At 42.9% G+C, this 23,783-nt stretch overlaps 1 protein-coding gene across 2 annotated transcripts in view; it reads left to right on the top strand.

Annotated features, from left to right (window-relative positions):
* LOC123991436 (transient receptor potential cation channel subfamily A member 1-like) overlaps positions 1 to 23,536 on the top strand; it is an 86,745-nt gene extending 63,209 nt beyond the window's left edge. For both annotated transcript variants that reach the window (XM_046293048.1, XM_046293047.1), the window contains 15 exons: positions 4,638 to 4,752; positions 5,291 to 5,457; positions 6,097 to 6,187; positions 6,654 to 6,713; positions 7,683 to 7,781; positions 8,104 to 8,174; positions 10,269 to 10,428; positions 12,611 to 12,700; positions 13,337 to 13,506; positions 13,646 to 13,775; positions 15,804 to 15,986; positions 17,978 to 18,046; positions 18,355 to 18,456; positions 20,610 to 20,725; positions 22,799 to 23,536. In XM_046293048.1, coding sequence (XP_046149004.1) covers positions 4,638 to 4,752; positions 5,291 to 5,457; positions 6,097 to 6,187; positions 6,654 to 6,713; positions 7,683 to 7,781; positions 8,104 to 8,174; positions 10,269 to 10,428; positions 12,611 to 12,700; positions 13,337 to 13,506; positions 13,646 to 13,775; positions 15,804 to 15,986; positions 17,978 to 18,046; positions 18,355 to 18,456; positions 20,610 to 20,725; positions 22,799 to 23,000 — 1,825 coding nt within the window. In that variant the 3' untranslated portion in view covers positions 23,001 to 23,536. The remainder of the gene's footprint in view (positions 1 to 4,637; positions 4,753 to 5,290; positions 5,458 to 6,096; positions 6,188 to 6,653; positions 6,714 to 7,682; positions 7,782 to 8,103; positions 8,175 to 10,268; positions 10,429 to 12,610; positions 12,701 to 13,336; positions 13,507 to 13,645; positions 13,776 to 15,803; positions 15,987 to 17,977; positions 18,047 to 18,354; positions 18,457 to 20,609; positions 20,726 to 22,798) is intronic.
* The last annotated feature ends 247 nt before the right edge of the window (positions 23,537 to 23,783 follow it).

Below are 23,783 nucleotides of genomic sequence, written 5' to 3'. Positions count from 1 at the left end.
ATGGCATAATGGGTAGACTGGTAGACCTTGCACTTACCAATGACTCCAAGCATGGCTGACTGCACACTTGGAGCGTGTCTGAGAGGGGGCGTTGCAAGAGAAGTGGGTGGATCAACAGTAATGGGTGGAACAACAATGGGTGGAACAACAATCGGTGGAACAACAGTAATGGGTGGAACAACAATGGGTGGAACAACAATGGGTGGAACAACAATGGGTGGAACAACAATGGGTGGAACAACAGTAATGGGTGGATCAACAGTAATGGGTGGATCAACAGTAATGGGTGGATCAACAGTAATGGGTGGATCAACAGTAATGGGTGGAACAACAGTGGGTGGAACAACAGTGGGTGGAACAACAGTGGGTGGAACAACAGTAATGGGTGGATCAACAGTGGGTGGATCAACAGTGGGTGGAACAACAGTGGGTGGAACAACAGTAATGGGTGGATCAACAGTGGGTGGATCAACAGTGGGTGGATCAACAGTGGGTGGAACAACAGTGGGTGGAACAACAGTGGGTGGAACAACAGTAATGGGTGGATCAACAGTGGGTGTATCAACAGTGGGTGGATCAACAGTGGGTGGAACAACAGTGGGTGGAACAACAGTGTGTGGAACATCAGTAATGGGTGGAACATCAGTAATGGGTGGAACAACAGTGGGTGGAACAACAGTGGGTGGAACAACAGTGGGTGGAACAACAGTGGGTGGAACATCAGTAATGGGTGGAACATCAGTAATGGGTGGATCAACAGTGGGTGGATCAACAGTGGGTGGATCAACAGTGGGTGGAACAACAGTGGGTGGGACAACAGTGGGTGGGACAACAGTGGGTGGGACAACAGTGGGTGGGACAACAGTAATGGGTGGATCAACAGTAATGGGTGGAACATCAGTAATGGGTGGATCAACAGTAATGGGTGGAACATCAGTAATGGGTGGAACATCAGTGCTCCATTCTTGGTTAGACCGGCCATAGTCAGGTACACCACAGGTCAGCTTAATAGCAGGTTAAGAGAACTAACATAGAAGGTTAGGATAATTAACGTAGCAGGTTAGTGTAACGGCTGTCTTGGGTGGAAGAAGGAGAGGACCAAAGCACAGCGTGGTTAGTGTTCATCTTATTTAATAAGAAACTGAACACTTCAAAAACACAACAAAACAAAGTGACAACAGAAACAGTTCTATCTGGTGCAGAGGCACAAAGACTGAAAATATCCACCCACAAAATACAAAGCAAAACAGGCTACGGTTCTCAATCAGGGACAATGATAGACAGCTGCCTCTGACTGAGAACCATATCAGGCCAAACACAGAAATAGAAAATTTAGAAAAACTAACATAGACTGCCCACCCCAACTCACGCCCTGACCATACTAAATAAGGACAAAACAAAGGAATAAAGGTCAGAACGTGACATTTAGGAAAATTAACTAAGAATGTTAGGATATTTAATGTAGAAGGTTAGGATAATTAATGTTAGAATAATTAACGTAGAAGGTCAGGAGAGTTAACGTAGAAGGTCAGGATTGTTAATGTAGAAGGTTAGAATAATTAATGTTAGAATAATTAATGTAGAAGGTCAGGATAGTTAACGTAGAAGGTTAGGATAATTAATGTAGAAGGTCAGGATAGTTAACGTAGAAGGTTAGGATAATTAATGTAGAAGGTCAGGATAGTTAACGTAGAAGGTTAGGATAATTCATGTAGAAGGTCAGGATAGTTAATGTAGAAGGTCAGGATAGGTAACGTAGAAGGTTAGGATAGTTAACATAGAAGGTCGGGATATTTAATGTAGAAGGTCAGGATATATAATGTAGAAGGTTAGGATAGTTAATGTTAGAATAATTACCGTAGAAGGTCAGGATATTTAATGTAGAAGGTTAGGATAATTAATGTTAGAATAATTAACGTGGAAGGTCAGGATAGTTAACGTAGAAGGTCAGGATAGTTAACGTAGAAGGTCGGGATAATTAATGTAGAAGGTCAGGATAGTTAACGTAGAAGGTCGGGATAATTAATGTAGAAGGTCAGGATAGTTAACGTAGAAGGTTAGAATAATTAACGTAGAAGGTCAGGATAATTAATGTAGAAGGTCAGGATAGTTAACGTAGAAGGTTAGGATAGTTAACGTAGAAGGTCAAAGGATAGTTAACGTAGAAGGTCAGGATAGTTAACGTAGAAGGTCAGGATAGTTAATGTAGAAGGTCAGGATATTTAATGTAGAAGGTCAGGATAGTTAACATAGAAGCTCAGGATAGTTAATGTAGAAGGTCATGATATTTAATGTAGAAGGTCAGGATAGTTAACGTAGAAGGACATGATAGTTAACGTAGAAGGTCAGGATAGTTAATGGAGAAGGTCAGGATATTTAATGTAGAAGGTCAGGATAGTTAACGTAGAAGGTCAGGATATTTAATGTAGAAGGTTAGGATAATTAATGTTAGAATAATTAACGTGGAAGGTCAGGATAGTTAACGTAGAAGGTCAGGATAGTTAAAGTAGAAGGTCGGGATAATTAATGTAGAAGGTCAGGATAGTTAACGTAGAAGGTTAGAATAATTAACGTAGAAGGTCAGGATAATTCATTTAGAAGGTCAGGATATTTAATGTAGAAGGTTAGAATAATTAATGTAGAAGGTCAGGATAGTTAACGTAGAAGGTCAGGATAGTTAACGTATAAGGTTAGGATAGTTAACGTAGAAGGTCAAAGGATAGTTAACATAGAAGGTCAGGATAGTTAACGTAGAAGGTCAGGATAGTTAATGTAGAAGGTCAGGATATTTAATGTAGAAGGTCAGGATAGTTAACATAGAAGGTCAGGATAGTTAATGTAGAAGGTCGTGATATTTAATGTAGAAGGTCAGGATAGTTAACGTAGAAGGACAGGATAGTTAACGTAGAAGGTCAGTATAGTTAATGGAGAAGGTCAGGATATTTAATGTAGAAGGTCAGGATAGTTAACGTAGAAGGTCGGGATAGTTAACGTAGAAGGTCAGGATAGTTAACGTAGAAGGTTAGGATAAGTAATGTTAGAATAATTACCGTAGAAGGTCAGGATATTTAATGTAGAAGGTTAGGATATTTAATGTTGAAGGTTATGATAATTAATGTTAGAATAATTACAGTAGAAAGTCAGGATATTTAATATAGAAGGTCAGGATAGTTAACGTAGAAGGACAGGATAGTTAACGTAGAAGGTCAGGATAGTTAATGTAGAAGGTCAGGATATTTAATGTAGAAGGTCAGGATAGTTAACGTAGAAGGCCAGGATAGTTAACGTAGAAGGTCAGGATAGTTAACGTAGAAGGTCAGGATAGTTAATGTAGAAGGTCAGAATAGTTCACGTAGAAGGTTAGGATAATTCATGTTAGAATAATTACCGTAGAAGGTCAGGATATTTAATGTAGAAGGTTAGGATAATTCATGTTAGAATAATTAACATAGAAGGTCAGGATAGTTAACGTAGAAGGTTAGGATAATTCATGTTAGAATAATTACCGTAGAAGGTCAGGATATTTAATGTAGAAGGTTAGGATAATTCATGTTAGAATAATTAACGTAGAAGGTCAGGATAATGAGGTTAAAGTTAGAGAAAGGGATAGGCTTAGCTAAATGTCTACAGTTGTCAACAATCGACTCATTGTGCAGCCCAATCAACCTCGCAAAACGGCAACAAATCAGTCCAATTAGCTGATCCGCTTTCCATACGCAAACTTCTGTTGACACGCCCACTTCCAGACACACTCGATGCAGTTACCCATTCTTGCACAGAGAAGCAAAGCATGAAGGTAAAGCAGGAAGTGTACCCATCAATCGGTGACTTGTTGAATCAACTCACATAACAAAAAATACATTCCATTGCATGAACCACAGTCAGTTAATTAACATAATTTGAACATAATTTGATCTACATTACAATGGAAATGACTGCATCACAATACCAGGCAGCCATTGGGAGTGGTCCCATGAGTTTACCAGTCAAATTGCCAGGATCAGAGGATCCAAGCCCATTCCATTCATTATATTTCTGCAGTGGCAACTCTACATGGCAGGATGTCATAGTGTGATATTGTTACAAAGTCCTGCTGTATTTGTCCCTAGTGCTGTCTGTCTGTCTGTCTGTCTGTCTGTCTGTCTGTCTGTCTGTCTGTCTGTCTGTCTGTCTGTCTGTCTGTCTGTCTGTCTGTCTGTCTGTCTGTCTGTCTGTCTGTCTGTCTGTCTGTCTGTCTGTCTGTCTGTCTGTCTGTCTGTCTATTCCTCAGTGTTGTCTGTCTGTCTGTCTGTCTGTCTGTCTGTCTGTCTGTCTGTCTGTCTGTCTGTCTGTCTGTCTGTCTGTCTGTCTGTCTGTCTGTCTGTCTGTCTGTCTGTCTGTCTGTCTGTCTGTCTGTCTGTCTGTCTGTCTGTCTGTCTGTCTGTCTGTCTGTCTGTCTATTCCTCAGTGTTGTCTGTCTGTCTGTCTGTCTGTCTGTCTGTCTGTCTGTCTGTCTGTCTGTCTGTCTGTCTGTCTGTCTGTCTGTCTGTCTGTCTGTCTGTCTGTCTGTCTGTCTGTCTGTCTGTCTGTCTGTCTGTCTGTCTGTCTGTCTGTCTGTCTATTCCTCAGTGTTGTCTGTCTGTCTGTCTCCTCCATAGTGATTACAAAGGGAGGAGCTGTTTACACCATGCAGCGTCAGAGGGGTACACCCAGACCATGAAGATCGTCCTGGCCACCAACATCAAACTACTGGACAAGCTGGATGAGGATGGGGTTCGGGCAACTTTTATGTTTCAATCAGACAACCTCTATGCTTCGTTCAGACAACCTCTATGCTTCGTTCAGACAACATTTACATTTACATTTAAGTCATTTAGCAGACGCTCTTATCCAGAGCGACTTACAAATTCGTGCATTCACCTTAAGACATCCAGTAGAACAGTCACTTTACAATAGTGCATCTAAATCTTAAGGGGGGGGGGTGAGAAGGATTACTTATCCTATCCTAGGTATTCCTTAAAGAGGTGGGGTTTCTGGTGTCTCCTCTATGTTTCAGGACAAATCCATTTTGTAAACATAATTCCGTTTTTAGCCAATAAGTATACAAAATAAAACTAAACACAAAACAAAACAATCCTGATGTGAAGCCTAGCCAGACATTCTACCAGCAATAAACACCCTCTTTATTCATTTCATGCTTTCATTCTTCAGATACTTCTTAATGAATGAATGGATAAACGTGCTGTGATGTATTGGTTCGTTGATGATTTGAATTCACAAATCGTGTTGTTGTTGTTGTTGTTGTGATCAGAGCACTGCGCTGCACTTGGCAGCCCGGGAGGGTCACGTAGCAGCGGTGAGACTGCTGCTCCAGAGAGGGGCGGAGATCAGCCTCAACAAGAACCACGCCTCCTTCTTCCACGAAGCACTGCAACATGGGAGGAAGGACGTGATTAACGCCATCATCGACAGTGACAGGTCAGTCCAGAAAACAAACACTTTATTGATCCAGTCCACGAACATTCTTCTACTTTATGCCCGACCCTCTTTCAAAAAGACAGAGGTTGGAACAGGGGGCAGTGTTAGGGGACCAATGTGTTAGTCCAGGGGGCAGTGTTAGGGGACCAATGGGTTAGTGCAGTGGTCAGTGTTAGGGGACCAATGGGTTAGTGCAGTGGTCAGTGTTAGGGGACCAATGGGTTAGTCCAGTGGTCAGTGTTAGGGGACCAATGGGTTAGTCCAGTGGGCAGTGTTAGGGGACCAATGTGTTAGTCCAGGGGGCAGTGTTAGGGGACCAATGTGTTAGTCCAGGGGGCAGTGTTAGGGGACCAATGGGTTAGTACAGTGGGCTTAGGGTTGCGAAACTCTGGTGATTTAACCACAATTCCCAGGTTTTTCTTTTTTTTTATCCTAGCTGGAAGTTTCCTGGAATTAATTGGGAATAAGAAGGAAATCCATAGTCCTCCAAACGGGGTTTCTGGAAAACCTGCAGGTTTTGGGAAAGTTACTGGGATTCTCTGCCATGGGTTTCTCCTGGTCCAATCACAAGGAGAGGATCACAGACCCTCCAGATAAAGACATGTTCATGTGTATGTGTTTGTTGTTTGTGTTTTACAGATGTACTCACATCCTGAGTATGTTCAAACGTGATGGTGGCCATCGTTGTCCAGTGTTGGACCTGGTTGACTTGCTGCCAGAGTCTTGCAAGGTTTGCTCCAACTTTCTTGGTAAAATAGGGGTTAGTGAGGATACGTTTACATTTACATTTAAGTCATTTAGCAGACGCTCTTATCCAGAGCGACTTACAAATTGGTGCATTCACCTTATGACATCATAAGGTACGTTTGAGCCTCAACTTTTTTTTTTAAGTCGGCGAAGGAAGAAATATATTGAGAAATGAGAGTAACATGTAGCCTACTGTATTTTACAAAGTAACATTTGATTTGATGTAATGGGTGTCCTGAGAACAAATATATTATACCACCCATGTGATTGCTGAAAACTAGAAGTTCAAGTTTTCAGTCAACTTAGTTGATAAAATAAGGGTTTAATGATAATATGCTTGTGCATTGACTGTTACAAATACATAAACGTGGAGGAAAATCCCAAGTGGCCATTAGTTTAACCAGGAGGTTAACCAGGTGATTTCACCTCATCTCCCTGTACCTGTTAAGTACCTTCTGGATCGCTGCATCAGAGAATCAGACGACGATACCAGAAGTCCTGACTACCATGTGAGTATATTCTACCATGTGAGTATATTCTACCATGTGAGTATATTCTACCATGTGAGTATATTCTACCATGTGAGTATATTCTACCATGTGAGTATATTCTACCATGTGAGTATATTCTACCATGTGAGTATATTCTACCATGTGAGTATATTCTACCATGTGAGTATATTCTACCATGTGAGTATATTCTACCATGTGAGTATATTCTACCATGTGAGTATATTCTACCATGTGAGTATATTCTACCATGTGAGTATATTCTACCATGTGAGTATATTCTACCATGTGATATATATTCTACCATGTGAGTATATTCTACCATGTGAGTATATTCTACCATGTGAGTATATTCTACCATGTGAGTATATTCTACCATGTGAGTATATTCTACCATGTGAGTATATTCTACCATGTGAGTATATTCTATTCTACCATGTGAGTATATTCTACCATGTGAGTATATTCTACCATGTGAGTATATTCTACCATGTGAGTATATTCTACCATGTGAGTATATTCTATTCTACCATGTGAGTATATTCTACCATGTGAGTATATTCTACCATGTGAGTATATTCTACCATGTGAGTATATTCTATTCTACCATGTGAGTATATTCTACCATGTGAGTATATTCTACCATGTGAGTATATTCTATTCTACCATGTGAGTATATTCTACCATGTGAGTATATTCTACCATGTGAGTATATTCTACCATATGCACTTAATACTAGGGAGGCAAAATTCCCTGGTTTTACAGAAATGTTGGTTGGAGGATTCCCTATTTCCCTGCGTATTCCCTCTAGATTCCAGAAATATCCCAGAATTTCATGGAAAACCTGAACAATTTTGGGTTACATTCTGGAATTTTGCAACCCTACTGTACGATTTCAGGTAAAAAATAAATACAAGTCTGTGAACGTTTCTTACAATTTGAAAATGTTGTTTTCTTTCTTTTGTGTAGATCGACTACAATTTCCAGTGGCTTCAGGCTCCAATAGCACTGACGAAGCATGCAAAGGTAGACAAAGGCTTGAAGATCCAGCCTCTGGCCACCCTGAATGTAAGAACACTACGAGTACATTAGACTATTTTTTATATTACCTCAGCTTCTATTGTAGATTTAGTGTAAAAGCAAACCTGTACTGTTCAGAACACTGAGCTCCTGTGGCAGCGAGAGTTCTAACGAGAGCGTGGTTTCACCTCTCTGTAAAACAGCCTGGTGAAGGTCTATTGGGACAGAAACGTTGGTGTACAAAATATCCATTAGCTGTTGGAAGCATCAAGATCACCAGTGTGCTAGAGTTAACTGTTTTAGTAAGAGAGAGATTATTTTTTACATACAATGATCCAAATACTCACCAACTTTTTATTCTCTCTCTCAGGCCATGGTGAAATACAACCGCATAGAGCTCCTCTCACACCCTGTCTGCAAGAAATACCTGGAGATGAAGTGGTCAGTATTTAGAGTAATTTTTTAAAAACCTTTATTTAACTAGGCAAGTCAGTTAAGAACAAATTCTTATTTTCAATGACGGTGGGTTAACTGCCTGTTCAGGAGCAGAACGACAGATTTGTACCTTGTCAGGTTACTAGTCCAACGCTCTAACCACTAGGCTACCCTAGGACCCTATTCTGTATAGCAAAGGGTTGGAACCGAAATTATTTCACAATCGTTTCATTTTAAACAGAACCATAATTTGTTAAGTTCCTTTCCACTGTTCCGGCCAGCAACATAAAGTTCTGAACCGGTTCGAACCACCCAAAAAGTTTATATCAGTCCTGTAAAATCATGTTTGTTTTTAAAAAATTTAGCCCATTAAACTACTTCACAAATCATTGCGGATCGAGCAGGTAAGCTAGTTGTTAACATGTGTGATGGACAAACAATTGTAGCCTATGGTGCGAGATTGGATTGAGGGGGAGGCTTGAAGCGCTGGGCACCTTGTTATGACAGGCATTATCTGAATTAGGTCCACAGAATTATATCTAGGAAGAGTGGCTTGTAAGGAGGAACTTTGAATGTCCTTTGAGCTAGCTAGCTAAAAAGCTTGTGTGTGCAGAGCGGCACCAGAATTAAAAATACATCTCACCTTTTTGTAGTTAATAAACTAGGCCTATAGTATCCTTAACTAGCATTGAAAATGTTAATCCATTCTTCTCTAGCTAATAAAAAATCTCTCCCCATCTTCTGAATCACAATTCTAATGTCAGTACAGTAGTCCACGCTTCCGAGGGGGGAGGGGCTACAGTAGTCCACGCTTCCGAGGTGAGAGGGGCTACAGTAGTCTACGCTTCTGAGGGGGAGGGGCTACAGTAGCCTATGCTTCAGAGGGGGAGGGGCTACAGTAGTCTACGCTTCAGAGGGGGAGGGGCTACAGTAGTCTATGCTTCAGAGGGGGAGGGGCTACAGTAGCCTATGCATCAGAGGGGGAGGGGCTACAGTATCCTATGCTTCAGAGGGGGAGGGGCTACAGTAGTCTACGCTTCAGAGCGGGGAGGGGCTACAGTAGCCTATGCTTCAGAGGGGGAGGGGCTACAGTAGCCTATGCTTCAGAGGGGGAGGGGCTACAGTAGTCTACGCTTCCGAGGGGGAGGGGCTACAGTAGTCTACGCTTCAGAGGGGGAGGGGCTACAGTAGCCTACACTTCAGAAGGGGGAGGAGCTACAGTAGTCTACGCTTCAGAGGGGGAGGGGCTACAGTAGTCTATGCTTCAGAGGGGGAGGGGCTACAGTAGCCTATGCTTCAGAGGGGATGGGCTACAGTAGCCTATGCTTCAGAGGGGGAGGGGCTACAGTAGTCTATGCTTCAGAGGGGGAGGGGCTACAGTAGCCTATGCTTCAGAGGGGGGAGGGGCTACAGTAGCCTATGCTTCAGAGGGCGAGGGGCTACAGTAGTCTACGCTTCAGAGGGGGGAGGGGCTACAGTAGTCTATGCTTCAGAGGGGGAGGGGCTCACACACTCTGGCAAAGATGTTTAACTTGCAGGCAGACACTGGCTTCGCTTTGTTGCATTTTCTGTGTGAGTAGAAAAAACTGCCTGGAACTTTTTACTTTATTTGTATTTAACTTTTATTTAAAACAAATTCTTAATTACAATGACGGCCTCCAAGAGGCAAAAGGCCACCTACGGGACGAAGGTTGGGATTAAAAATAAAAATGTAGGACAAAACATGCATCACGGCCAGAGAGACACCACAAAACTACACAAAGAGAGACCTAAGACAAAACACAGCATGGCAGCAACACATGACAACACAGCATGGTAGAAACACAACATGACAACAACACGGAATCAAGACAACAAGGTAGCAGCACAAACTCGGTAGCATTAAATAATGTTGTTGACCGGATCAAAAGCCTTTAAAAATAACATTTCTGTTCCAGAACAGTATGGATTACTTTTGTTCCAGGTTCCGTTTCTGTTCCTTGAATTTTGTTCCAGTTTTTGGTGCTGCTCCCTGAACCGGTTACAACCCCTGCTAAACAGTACACTGATTTCGACCAGGGCCCATTAGGCTTTTATGATTCTTCTATTTCCTGACTCCAGGGTGGCCTACGGGAGCGCTGCCCACCTTCTGAACCTGTTCGTGTACCTGCTGGGTCTGCTTCCTCTCACCCACCTCATAGTGAGCCTGAGACCCAGCCTGGACTACACCGGCCCTGACAACACCACAGCTGTCACCATGGTGCCCATTTCCTTCAGAGAGGTACTGTACACTAATACTGGCTGCATGGCTGTTAAACGCCAGGTGCTGTGGGCTCGGCTGTAATGGTGTGTGTGTGTGTTAGGAGAAATTGTAATGAAAGGAGCAGATGCATTGTGTTATTAACAAACAAAAGAAAGCGAGTGCATGGGGGGTGAGACCTTGCCATCAAGGATTGGCCAGTATCAATTTACGAAGGGGAATAAAAATGAGATGATTCTCATACCGTGCCTTAGTATAGGTCTAGTGGTCAAGCAGTTGAAGGGAAGTGATTTTCATTATGCATTCGCTAGTACTACGCTATATAAACAACACATTGCTCTAGGCGAGGTTCTCAAACTTGGTCCTGGGGACCCAAAGGGTCGCACATTTTGATTCCCGAGCACAACACGTCTGATTCCAATAGCCTAACCACCTCATCAAGACTAGGGCAACAAAACCTAAATGTGTACCCCAGGACCACGTTTGGGAAATGCTGCTATAGAAAGTATAGTCAAAGTTGCAGGTTATTGAATTGATTCATACAGTACATTGCAACTGTCTCTAAGTAGTGCACTATATAGGGAATAGGGCGACATTTGGGATGCATATCAGGGTGATGTCATCACACATCTCTTATTCCCCAGAAGGAGGAGGATACAGTCATGTGACCTTGTTGACCAGATCATTGTCTGGGTTCGAAATGGCACCCTGTTCACTATATGGTGCACTACTTTGGTCAGACCCATAGGTTTCTGGTCAGGGCCCGCAGGTCTCTGGTTAGACCCATAGGTTTCTGGTCAGGGCCCGCAGGTCTCTGGTTAGACCCATAGGTTTCTGGTCAGGGCCTGCAGGACTCTGGTCAGACCCATAGGTCTCTGGTCAGACCCCATATGTCTCTGGTCAGACCCCATAGGTCTCTGGTCAGACCCCACAGGTCTCTGGTCTCTGATTAGGGCCCACAGGTCTCTGGTCTCTGATTAGGGCCCACAGGTCTCTGGTGTCTGATTAGGGCCTACAGGTCTCTGGTCTCTGGTCAGACCCCATAGGTCTCTGGTCAGGCCCCATAGGTCTCTGGTCAGACCCCATAGGTCTCTGGTCAGACCCCATAGGTCTCTGGTCAGGCCCCAAAGATCTCTGGTCAGGCCCCATAGGTCTCTGGTCTCTTTTTAGGCCCCATAGGTCTCTGGTCTCTGATTAGGGCCCACAGGTCTCTGGTCTCTGATTAGGGCCCACAGGTCTCTGGTCTCTGATTAGGGCCCACAGATCTCTGGTCTCTGATTAGGGCCCACAGGTCTCTGGTTGAATGTATTGCACCATAAAGGGAACACAGCAGGTGTGCCTTTAGACAAGTTTTGTAATTTTCCACCTAAAATATTTGTGATTATTTTGTATTGTTATTTAATGTAGCTGACTGCCGCAGCAGAGAGTTAGTTCACATGCATCGTCGCTGAAGAGCGTACTAAACACAACGCAGCAATGTAATGTTGTCTGCAGTGGTTTGTACATCGTATTTGCTATTTCTAATTGCTACTAACCATCTTTTTGCATCTCTATGTATCTTTTACCAGAGAAGGGTTACATTTTTGGGACCTTCTTCCCTTGATTTCCTGTATAAAGTACAACCAGGGACCAAACACCAGCCTGCTCTTGCTACTGTCTCTTTTTCCGCTTTACATAACTAACTTGACATGGCGATAGGCCGGACTCTATCAACCTTCGAGCCAGCTCCTTCTCCCACCAAATAAAACTGTGGCATCAAGCTTCATTTAAGGGCAAAATCGTGACCAGAGTTTACCCCACGAGGTCACACATGCTCAGTTGTGACCCATCTCCACTGTTGTGGCAGTCAGCTACGCAAAATAATCGCAAATGTTTTAGGTGGAAAAGTACTGTACACATATCCTGACTCAAAACCGATGGTACTTTTTTACAACAAAAAAATAGCTAATTTGGCCGTACGCTTTCGATAAAACAATGAATCTGTCCACAGTTTGCTGATTTGTGAATCAGGTATTCACTGACAACAGAGCAGAGTGGAGTCTGCTTCCAATAACGTGTCACATGACCCGTCGTCCTGCAATCCAGGGAGAGAGGGGGGGAGGCACAAACTCCACTGAACTAGTTGCAATACATGGAATCACTTGGAAGTTTATTTGATTTTGGGTAAACTTCTCCTTTAAATCTGACAACCTTTGACCCACAGCAAGGTTCCTTCCTGTCCAGCTGCATGGTGATGGTGCTGGTGATGAACATTTATTCCATGGGGAAGGAAGTGACGCAGATGTACCACCAGGTAGACCTTCAGTAACGTCTCCAGGCAGACATACAGACGCGTCGCTCGTGATGGTTCGGGGGGGGGTCTCTTATTTAAACGTGTTATCACAGTACAAATGTGCCAAAATAGGAACTTTACAACTTTAAAGATACAGGTTACTGGTGACTGCTGCCCAATTTTTCAGTTTTTGATTTGTTAAAAAAGTTTGAAATATCCAATAAATGTCGTTCCACTTCATGATTGTGTCCCACTTGTTGTTGATTCTTCACAAAAAAATACAGTTTTATATCTTTATGTTTGAAGCCTGAAATGTGGCAAAAGGTCGCAAAGTTCAAGGGGGCCGAATACTTTCGCAAGGCACTGTACTTCCTGTAACTTGCTAGTTGCTATTTTTTGTTTCCGTCAAAAAGAGTTATAAGGCTTTTATAAAGAAACCGCTGGTTAAACAGTGATATATTGTCAGTTCATCCATGTGTGATCAATTGGGCTAATACAACATCCCCAAAAATATATTTTCAATAGGCTCCATTATTTGAATTCTCACTTAACTTAGGTAAAGTTTTGTTTGTCTTGCAATAAAGTCAATTGAAGGCTCATTCTAAAAATGTAGAGTTTCAGACGTATACCTGACATTCTCTTGTTTTCTCTCAATAGCGTTTGACTTACTTCAAGGATCCCTTTAACTATCAGGACTGGACCGTGGCCATCTCCTCTCTTCTCTTCGTCATCCCCCTGAATTTCAACGTTGAGGGGTCTTGGTACTGGCAGGCTGGGGCGATGGCAGTCTTTCAATCCTGGATTAGCTTCCTCTTCTATCTGCAAAGGTTTTTTACCAACTGTCTAAACAATGTAGCTGACATTCCTCTGGTGTAGACTGACAATAAAAAAACTATTTTACTTTGTTTTTTGAATATTGTAAGTATCATATGTTATTCAAATCCTTCCTGTGTTTCCTCTTGCCAGGTTTGAGCACTTTGGGATTTACGTGGTGATGTTTAACGAGATTGCGAAGACATTGTGGAAAATCCTACTGCTTTTCTTCTTTCTGATGCTGGCGTTTGCCTTGGTCTTCCATGCCCTCATGCTCAATCAGGTGAGAAGACACATCACAAACAGTGGTCCTTGGTCTTCCATGCCCTCATGTTCAATCAGGTGAGAAGACACATCACAAACAGTGGTCCTTGGTCTTCCATGCCCTCATGTTCAATCAGGTGAGAAGAGACATCACAAACAGTGGTCCTTGGTCTTCCATCCAATCAGGTGAGAAGACACATCACAAACAGTCATGCTCAAATCAGGTGAGAAGAGACATCACAAACAGTGGTCCTTGGTCTTCCATGCCCTCATGTTCAATCAGGTGAGAAGAGACATCACAAACAGTGGTCCTTGGTCTTCCATGCCCTCATGCTCAATCAGGTGAGAAGACACATCACAAATAGTGGTCCTTGGTCTTCCATGCCCTCATGTTCAATCAGGTGAGAAGACACATCAAAAATAGTGGTCCTTTTCTTCTAAAATGACAAAACCCAAATCTAACTGCCTGTAGCTCAGGACCCAAATCTAACTGCCTGTAGCTCAGGACCCAAATCTAACTGCCTGTAGCTCAGGCCCTGAAGCAAGGATATGCATATTCTTGGTACCATTTGAAAGAAACCAATTTGAAGTTTATGACCATGTGAAAAGAATGTTGTTCAATATATCACAATAGATCTGGTAAAAGATAATACAAAGAAAAAAAACAACTGTTCTTTTGTACCATCATTTTTGAAATGCAAGAGAAAGGCCATAATGTATTTTCCCAGCCCAGTTGAGTTGCAATTTAGATTTTGGCCACTAGATGGCAGCAGTGTATGTGCAAAGTTTCAGACTGATCCAATGAACCATTGCATTTCTGTTCAAAATGCTGTTTTAAGACTGCTGAAAATGTGCCTAATTTGTTTCTTAATAACTTTTCTTGTTCAAAAGTGTGCACTCTCCTCAAACAATGGCATGGTATTATTTCACTGTAATAGCTACTGTAAATTGGCCAATGCAATTTGATTAACAATAATTTAAGCTTTATGCAAATATCAGACATGTCTGTGTCCTGGGAAATGTTCTTGTTATTTATAACCTCATGATAATCGCATTAGCTGTCCCGTGGAAGGGACACCGATCCCACATTTATAAAGTAGAAAGGTTATTTCCTCCAAACGATTTGAGGAAGTGTGCACATAAGGCTATATTATGTGTTGAGTGGTTAACAAAAACATAGGTACTCCTATATGCTTAATTGAGAGTTATTTATGTAACTTTAGTTGTTTTACAAACGTTGGGCTATATGTTTTGATTTTTGATACAATGTAAGGCTCCATGATGCGACTCTGATGATAATTTGAAAACAGTTGCTTGAAAGGCATGAGCTCTGGTTAGTTTTTTTGCTCGGGCTGCACACACAACATCAGTCTCTCATTCACAATTTGACAGAATTTCACAGCGGCATCCCATTTGTGTGGCCGTAATGCCCCTAAAAAAATCCATGCCTTTTGTGGCCAGTGGCCGTTGTGCCCTTGGCCCGGAGTGCTGCGTTATCATAGTATAGCCAGCTGCAGCTATCACCAAGCTATGCTAGCTAGCTGCTGTCAGCTTGGCTAAACACAAGGTCCATACAGGCTTTAGCTTACACATAGAACTGACCATCTTGAGGTGGCAGGTCAGTCAGGAGGGGAGAAGTCCTCAACTTCAAAACTTCATTCTCTCCATGGAAAAGCTAGTTTAGTTTACCTCGCTGTACCTACTACTGCTCTTCGTTGTGATTGAATGGCAAAGACACCCAAGAAACCCCCATATCAAACCCCCATATCAAACCACACCCCCAAGACAACTCCTGTTTGCCTTCAGTCATGGCTGCTAACATTTATTATTATTGATTATTTATTGATGAAAAACAAGGCCAAATCAGGAAGTGCAGATGCCCTATAAGGCCTAATGACACCTTCATAAACCCTTCATAAGGCTTACATAGGTAATTTGTCATTTAAAAAAATCAACAAAGATATCTGAGATGGAACTAAGATCTGTTTTAAGTCCTCTGCCATGTTCCATGTCATCCCATTTCTCTTTCTCTCTTTTGTTGTTTCAGAAAGAGTTCGAGCGACTGGACCTGTCTGGGGTCCAGATCTTTGTGATGATGGTTGGAGAACTGAATTACCAAAGCAACATTCTGGACATATACCTAGACAACAAACTTCCATTTCCCTTCCTCACTTTCTATATGTTTGTGGTGTTTGTCATCCTCATGCCGATCCTGCTGATGAACATGATGGTAAGCATCTCCATGATCTAAAGCGTGTCAAACTCATTCACTGGAGGGACGAATCTCTGAGGGTTTTCACTCCTCCCTTGTACATGATTGGAACTCCCATCACCTAGTTATGTTTTAATTAGACACAAATTGAAAGAAAATAATAAAAAACAGCACACACACGGCCCCTCCATAGAATATACCTTGACACCCCTGGTCCATCTCAACTGTCCAAAATTGCTTCCTCTTCTTGTAAGGTAAGGACCTTAGATCTGTGTTGATGAATGGAAGGAGATGAGGCGAGAAAGCTACTTCAGATTATTGAAATGCAGCCCCACATTTCACAGGAAAGATGGTTCTTATTTGAGTGTGTATGTCACGTCCTGATCTGTTTCCCCTGTCCTTGTGATTGTCTCCACCCCCCTTCCAGGTGTCGCCCATCTTCCCCATTATCCCCAGTGTATTTATACCTGTGTTCTCTGTTTGTCTGTTTCCAGTTCATTTTGTTCTTCAAACCTACCAGCGGTTTTCACCCCTGCTCCTGTCTTACCTAACGTTCCTGTTTTTCCCGGTTTTGACCATTCATGCCTTTCCTGAGCCTACCTTTCCTGAGCCTTTCCTGAGCCTTTCCTGAGCCTTTCCTGAGCCTACCTTACCTGAGCCTTTCCTGAGCCTTTCCCGAGCCTACCTTTCCTGAGCCTTTCCTGAGCGTACCTGCCGTCCTGTACCTTCGCACCACTACTCTGGATTATCGACCCCTGCCTGCCTTGACCTGTGGTTTGCCTGACCCTGTTGTTGTAATAAACATTGTGTCACGCCCTGATCTGTTTCACCTGCTCCTTGTGATTGTCTCCACCCCCTACAGGTGTCGCTTATTATCAGCCATGGTATTTATCCCTGTGTTTCCTGTCTCTCTGTGACAGTGTAATTTATCCCTGTGTTTCCAGTCTCTCTGTAACAGTGTATTTATCCCTGTGTTTCCTGTCTCTCTGTACCAGTGTATTTATCCCTGTGTTTCCTGTCTCTCTGTACCAGTGTATTTATCCCTGTGTTTCCTGTCTCTCTGTGCCAGTGTATTTATCCCTGTGTTTCCTGTCTCTCTGTGCCAGTGTAATTTATCCCTGTGTTTCCTGTCTCTCTGTACCAGTGTATTTATCCCTGTGTTTCCTGTCTCTCTGTACCAGTGTATTTATCCCTGTGTTTCCTGTCTCTCTGTGCCAGTGTATTTATCCCTGTGTTTCCTGTCTCTCTGTGCCAGTGTAATTTATCCCTGTGTTTCCTGTCTCTCTGTACCAGTGTATTTATCCCTGTGTTTCCTGTCTCGCTGTACCAGTGTATTTATCCCTGTGTTTCCTGTCTCTCTGTACCAGTTCATCTTGTATGTTTCCAAGTAAACCAGCGTTTTTCCCCGTTCTCCTGCTTTTTGCTATTCTCCTTTTTCTAGTCCTACTGGTTTCGACCCTTGCCTCTTTCTGGACTTTGTACCCGCCTGCCTAACCATTCTGCCTGCCTTGACCACGAGCCTGTCTGCCACTCTGTACCTCCTGGACTCTGATCTGGTTTTGACCTTTAACCTGTCTCTTGCCTACTCCCTTTGGATGATTAAACATTGTACGACTCCAACCATCTGCCTCCTGTGTCTGCATCTGGGTCTCGCATTGTCATGATACATTGTTACTTCGACATAGTCTGCAATTGGGTCTTACCTTCGAACCTGATAGTGTTGTAGGAAGGTTTATTGTGATGTGTCTTGTCCTGGAGGCAAAACTGAGCTATTTTGGCTAGGTGGGCCAGCTGCAAAGTAAAAATTGTCTATAATGTAAAAATTTAAAGAAATTTTAATAAAATAGCTTTTTGGTAATCATTTAAGGTTAAGGTTAGGCATTAGAGTGTGCAGTGTGGTTAAAGTTAAGGTTTGTATGACTTTGTGGCCGTGCCAGCTAAGTGACCATTCTGCAGAGTTGCCTCCAGAACAACATTCATGACTAAAAATGCTAACCTACGTGTTGTAGATCGGTTTGGCAGTCGGAGACATCGCTGAGGTAAAGAGAACCGCAGGTCTGAAGAGAATAGCCATGCAGGTGTGTAGCTGACACTCATCCTTTTGTGAAGATAACATTACAGACACCATACACAACATCTAATGGATTCTTGTTCGTTGTGTTGCATCGTTCCTCAAAGTCCTCAATTTAGAAAATTCCTTTAGACATTCGTCACTGAAGTGTATTGTAAGGTTGTTCTGATTGGGTTCAATATCCCTTCCTCATCATACTGTACCCAATCATAGACCTACAACTATTCCCAAAACCTTTCTTAAAGTCTTCAATATAACAAAATGCCATACTTGCTGATTTTGTTGACTGAAGGCATTGATTTATTTCCATGTCAGATCGAGCTCCACACCAATCTGGAGGAAAAGATGCCGTACTGGTTGTTGAAGAGAGTAGACCAGTCATTCTTCACCATCTACCCCAACCGCAAGTGCTCCAAGGTGGGTATGGCTCCTGTCGGTAATATATTTATAATTCCCAGGTTTTCCAAAAATACCGATTAAGAAATTCCATAAATCAGGAATAAGCAGGAGATCCAGAATCTTTCAACCAGAATTTAGGTCAAGTTACCGTAATTTTGCAACCCTCTACCTGGTGGTGGTAAGAGAGACACAAAACAAGCTTGATCACCATTTGAGGTGGATAAATCAGTGCTCCCTGTGTTTTCAATGCATTTTTACACTCGTACGAAAGAAAACATTTGCGAAAACATCGGTCACCTACCATCCTACTGGGGGAAATGAAACAGTCTTCACCTTCTACCATCCTATTTGGGAAAATGAGACAGTCTTCACCTTCTATCATCCTACTGGGGAAAATGAAACAGTCTTCACCTTCTATCATCCTACTGGGGAAAATGAAACAGTCTTCACCTTCTATCATCCTACTGGGGGAAATGAAACAGTCTTCACCTTCTATCATCCTACTGGGGGAAATGAAACAGTCTTCACCTTCTATCATCCTACTGGGGAAACTAAAACAGTCTTCACCTTCTATCATCCTACTGGGGAAACTGAAACAGTCTTCACCTTCTATCATCCTACTGGGGAAAATGAAACAGTCTTCACCTTCTATCATCCCACTACAGGTGAATGATGTGTAGATTAATGTCACCCTCCACCATCCCACTATATGTGAATGATATGTAGATTAATCTCCATTGGTGTCTAAATCAATGTAGAGAAAGAGGTTGCTTTCACTCTAGTGGTAGCATGAGACGGAGTCTAAAACCCACACAAGTGGCTCAGGTAGTGCAGCTCATCCAGGATGACACATCAATGCGAGCTGTGGCAAGAAGGTTTCCTGTGTCTGTCAGTGTAGTGTCCAGAGCATGGAGGCGCTACCAGGAGACAGGCCAGTACATCAGGAGACGTGGAGGAGGCCGTAGGAGGGCAACAACCCAGCAGCAGGTCCGCTACCTCCGCCTTTGTGCAAGGAGGAGCAGGATGAGCACTGCCAGAGCCCTGCAAAATGACCTCCAGCAGGCCACAAATGTGCATGTGTCTGTTCAAATGGTCATAAACAGACTCCATGAGGGTGGTATGAGGGCCCGACGTCCACAGATGGGGGTTGTGCTTACACTCCAACACCGTGCAGGATGTTTGGCATTTCCCAGAGAACATCAAGATTGGCAAATTCGCCACTGGCGCCCTGTGCTCTTCACAGATGAAAGCAGGTTCACACTGAGCGCATGTGACAGACGTGACAGAGTCTGGAGACGCCGTGGAGAACGTCCTGCTGCCTGCAACATCCTCCAGCATGACCGGTTTGGCGGTGGGTCAGTCATGGTGTGGGGTGGCATTTCTTTGGGGGGCCGCACAGCCCTCCACGTGCTTGCCAGAGGTAGCCTGACTGCCATTAGGTACCGGGATGAGATCCTCAGACCCCTTGTGAGACCATATGCTGGTGCAGTTGGCCCTGGGTTCCTTCTAATGCAAGACAATGCAAGACCTCATGTGGCTGGAGTGTGTCAGCAGTTCCTGCAAGAGGAAGGCATTGATGCTATGGACTGGCCCGCCCATTCCCCAGACCTGAATCCAATTGAGCACATCTGGGACATCATGTCTCACTCCATTCACCAACGCCACGTTGCACCACAGACTGTCCAGGAGTTGGTGGATGATTTAGTCCAGGTCTGGGAGGAGATCCCTCAGGAGACCATCCGCCACCTCATCAGGAGCATGCCCAGGGAGGTCATACAGGCAGGTGGAGGCCACACACACTACTGAGCCTCATTTTGACTTGTTTTAAGGACATTACATCTAAGTTGGATCAGCCTGTAGTGTGTTTTTCCACTTTAATTTTGAGTGTGACTCCAAATCCAGACCTCCATGGGTTGATACATTTGATTTCCATTGATAATTTTGTGATGAAGTTGTCAGCACATTCAACTATGTAAAGAAAAAAGTATTTAATAAGAATATTTCAATAATTCAGATCTAGGATGTGTTATTTTAGTGTTCCCTTTATTTTTTGAGCAGTGTATTATACACACATATAAACAGTATATATACAGTATACTGTATATAGTGTGTATATAGGACTTACTGTGGTTTTAGAGAAATCAATGGTTCTTTGTTCTTTCTTTCAAAAGGCCTCAATACTTAATTTCTGGAGTCAAGGAGAAACAAACGAAGTGCAGACTCGTCTGATGACCAACTCATCAAATTCAACCTCTGTCGAGGCTGAACTACGCAGACAGAAGTACAGGTATGTCACACACACACACACACACACACACACACACACACACACACACACACACACACACACACACACACACACACACACACACACACACACACACACACACACACACACACACACACACACACACACACACACACACAGACACAGACACAGACACACACACAGACACACACACAGACACACAGACACACAGACAATCAGGGATCTGGAGTGTTCTAAATGGTGCATGAGCTGCCTCTAGTGGTCTTATGTAAAAACCAGTGCTGTTAGATAGACTAGAGATGCAGCACAGGGAGATTTGACCAAATGTTGCTTTTTACATTCTGCCCGTTTTTAAAAGCAACTCAAATTGTAAGAAAGTGCTCAACAGTAACATACTAAGTTCATATATGCTCTTAACACTAAGAGTAAGCAGGGCAACAAGGAAAGCCTCCCTACTGTAACTAAGCAGAGCAACAGGGAAAGCCTCCCTACTGTAACTAAGCAGAGCAACAGGGAAAGCCTCCCTACTGTAACTAAGCAGAGCAACAAGGAAAGCCTCCCTACTGTAACTAAGCAGAGCAACAGGGAAAGCCTCCCTACTGTAACTAAACAGAGCAACAGGGAAAGCCTCCCAACTGTATCTAAGCAGAGCAACAGGGAAAGCCTCCCTACTGTAACTAAGCAGAGCAACAGGGAAAGCCTCCCTACTGTAACTAAGCAGAGCAACAGGGAAAGCCTCCCTACTGTAACTAAGCAGAGCAACAGGGAAAGCCTCCCTACTGTAACTAAGCAGATCAACAGGGAGAGCCTCCCTACTGTAACTGTCACGCCCTGGTCGAAGTATTTTGTGTTTTTCTTTATGTATTTGGTCAGGCCAGGGTGTGACATGGGTTTTTGTATGTGGTATGTAGTTTAGTGGGATTGTAGCTTAGTGGGGTGTTCTAGGAGAGTCTATGGCTGTCTGAAGTGGTTCTCAATCAGAGGCAGGTGCTTATCGTTGTCTCTGATTGGGAGCCATATTTAGGCAGCCATATTCTTTGGTTGTATTGTGGGTGATTGTCCTGAGTGTCTTGATGTCCTTAGTCTGTGTCAGTTTGCACCAGTTATGGCTGTTTCGGTTTTCACTACGTTTATTGTTTTGTAGAGCTTGTGTTTATTCGTGTTTACGTTGTTTAAATAAACATGAATCGGAATCGACACGCTGCAGTTTGGTCCGACTCTCCTTCACCATATGAAAACCGCGACAGTACCTAAGCAGAGCAACAAGGAGAGCCTCCCTACTGTAACTAAACAGAGCAACAAGGAGAGCCTCCCTACTGTAACTAAGCAGAGCAACAAGGAAAGCCTCCCTACTGTAACTAAGCAGAGCAACAAGGAAAGCCTCCCTACTGTAACTAAGCAGAGCAACAAGGAAAGCCTCCCTACTGTAACTAAACAGAGCAATAAGGAAAGCCTCCCTACTGTAACTAAGCAGAGCAACAGGGAAAGCCTCCCTACTGTATCTAAGCAGAGCAACAAGGAAAGCCTCCCTACTGTAACTAAGCAGAGCAACAAGGAAAGCCTCCCTACTGTAACTAAGCAGAGCAACAAGGAAAGCCTCCCTACTGTAACTAAGCAGAGCAACAGGGAAAGCCTCCCTACTGTAACTAAGCAGAGGAACAAGGAGAGCCTCCCTACTGTAACTAAGCAGAGCAACAGGGAAAGCCTCCCTACTGTAACTAAGCAGAGCAACAGGGAAAGCCTCCCTACTGTAACTAAGCAGAGCAACAAGGAGAGCCTTCCTACTGTAACTAAGCGGAAACCTTGAGAAGCCAGTCAGACTGATAAAACCAAACATGTTTCTATATGTTCCAGACTGAAGGAGATATCCTGTGTATATATATATATATAATCCCATACAGACTGAAGGAGATATCCTGTGTATATATATATCTATATAATCCCATACAGACTGAAGGAGATATCCTGTGTATATATATCTATATAATCCAAAACAGACTGAAGGAGATATCCTGTGTATATATATATCTATATAATCCCATACAGACTGAAGGAGATATCCTGTGTATATATGTATATAATCCCATACAGACTGAAGGAGATATCCAGTGTGCTGGAGAAGCAGCACGACCTGATGAAGCTGATGATCAAGAAGATGGAGATCACCTCGGAGGCGGACGAATATGACGGGCCCACAGAGTTCAAAGGTTACAGGCAGAGGTCAAACTGGGGCAAAACCAAGGGCTCCAACTGGATCCCGCTGATGAAGGTCCTCGAGCGCAAGAACATTTGAGTCCTTCAATTTACTGGTGACTAGGGTTGCAAAATTCCATTTTGTCGGTTTTCCAGGAATCCTGGGTGGAAGATCCCTGGAATCAGAAGGGAATTAACAGGAGATCCAGAAACCTCCAACCAGGATTTGTGAAAACCAGGGAAATTTTTAGGAAAGACCAGAATTGTAAATCCTCATTCATGACCATCAACAATATGATAAGAATATTTAAAATATAGAACATTTTTATATATACAATACTTGAACTGATATTGTTTTCCAAATTTACTGTAGGATACTATGATTAGCATGAATGACTTCATCATTGGAGATACTATTTCTGATGCACTTTTGATTGGATCTATGGATCTCCCTCTCTCTCTGCAACCACTATACTTGTATTTCTCAATGTGTTCATAGATTCTTGTATGCACGAAACAATAATTGAATGTGATTGAAATGATTTGAATAGTGTATGTATATTTGATCTTATAACCTGTCTGAAACATACTGGAACTGAATGGTTGTATTTTGGATAGAACCATTAAAAATGGTCAAATCGTGCCCATATATTGTTTTATTTATTTATTTATTTTAAATATTTTTTTAACCTTTATTTAACCAGGCAAGTCAGTTAAGAACACATTCTTATTTTCAATGACGGCCTGGGAACAAAGGGTTAACTGCCTGTTCAGGACGACAGATTGTGTACCTTGTCAGCTCGGGGGTTTGAACTCGCAAACCTTCCGGTTACTAGTCCAACGCTCTAACCACTAGGCTACGCTGCCTCTCCCTAATATCAAT

Source organism: Oncorhynchus gorbuscha, linkage group LG12 (genome assembly GCF_021184085.1).
Source record: "Oncorhynchus gorbuscha isolate QuinsamMale2020 ecotype Even-year linkage group LG12, OgorEven_v1.0, whole genome shotgun sequence".
Classification (NCBI taxonomy): domain Eukaryota; kingdom Metazoa; phylum Chordata; class Actinopteri; order Salmoniformes; family Salmonidae; genus Oncorhynchus; species Oncorhynchus gorbuscha.
This window is presented reverse-complemented; position numbering and strand designations above follow the sequence as displayed.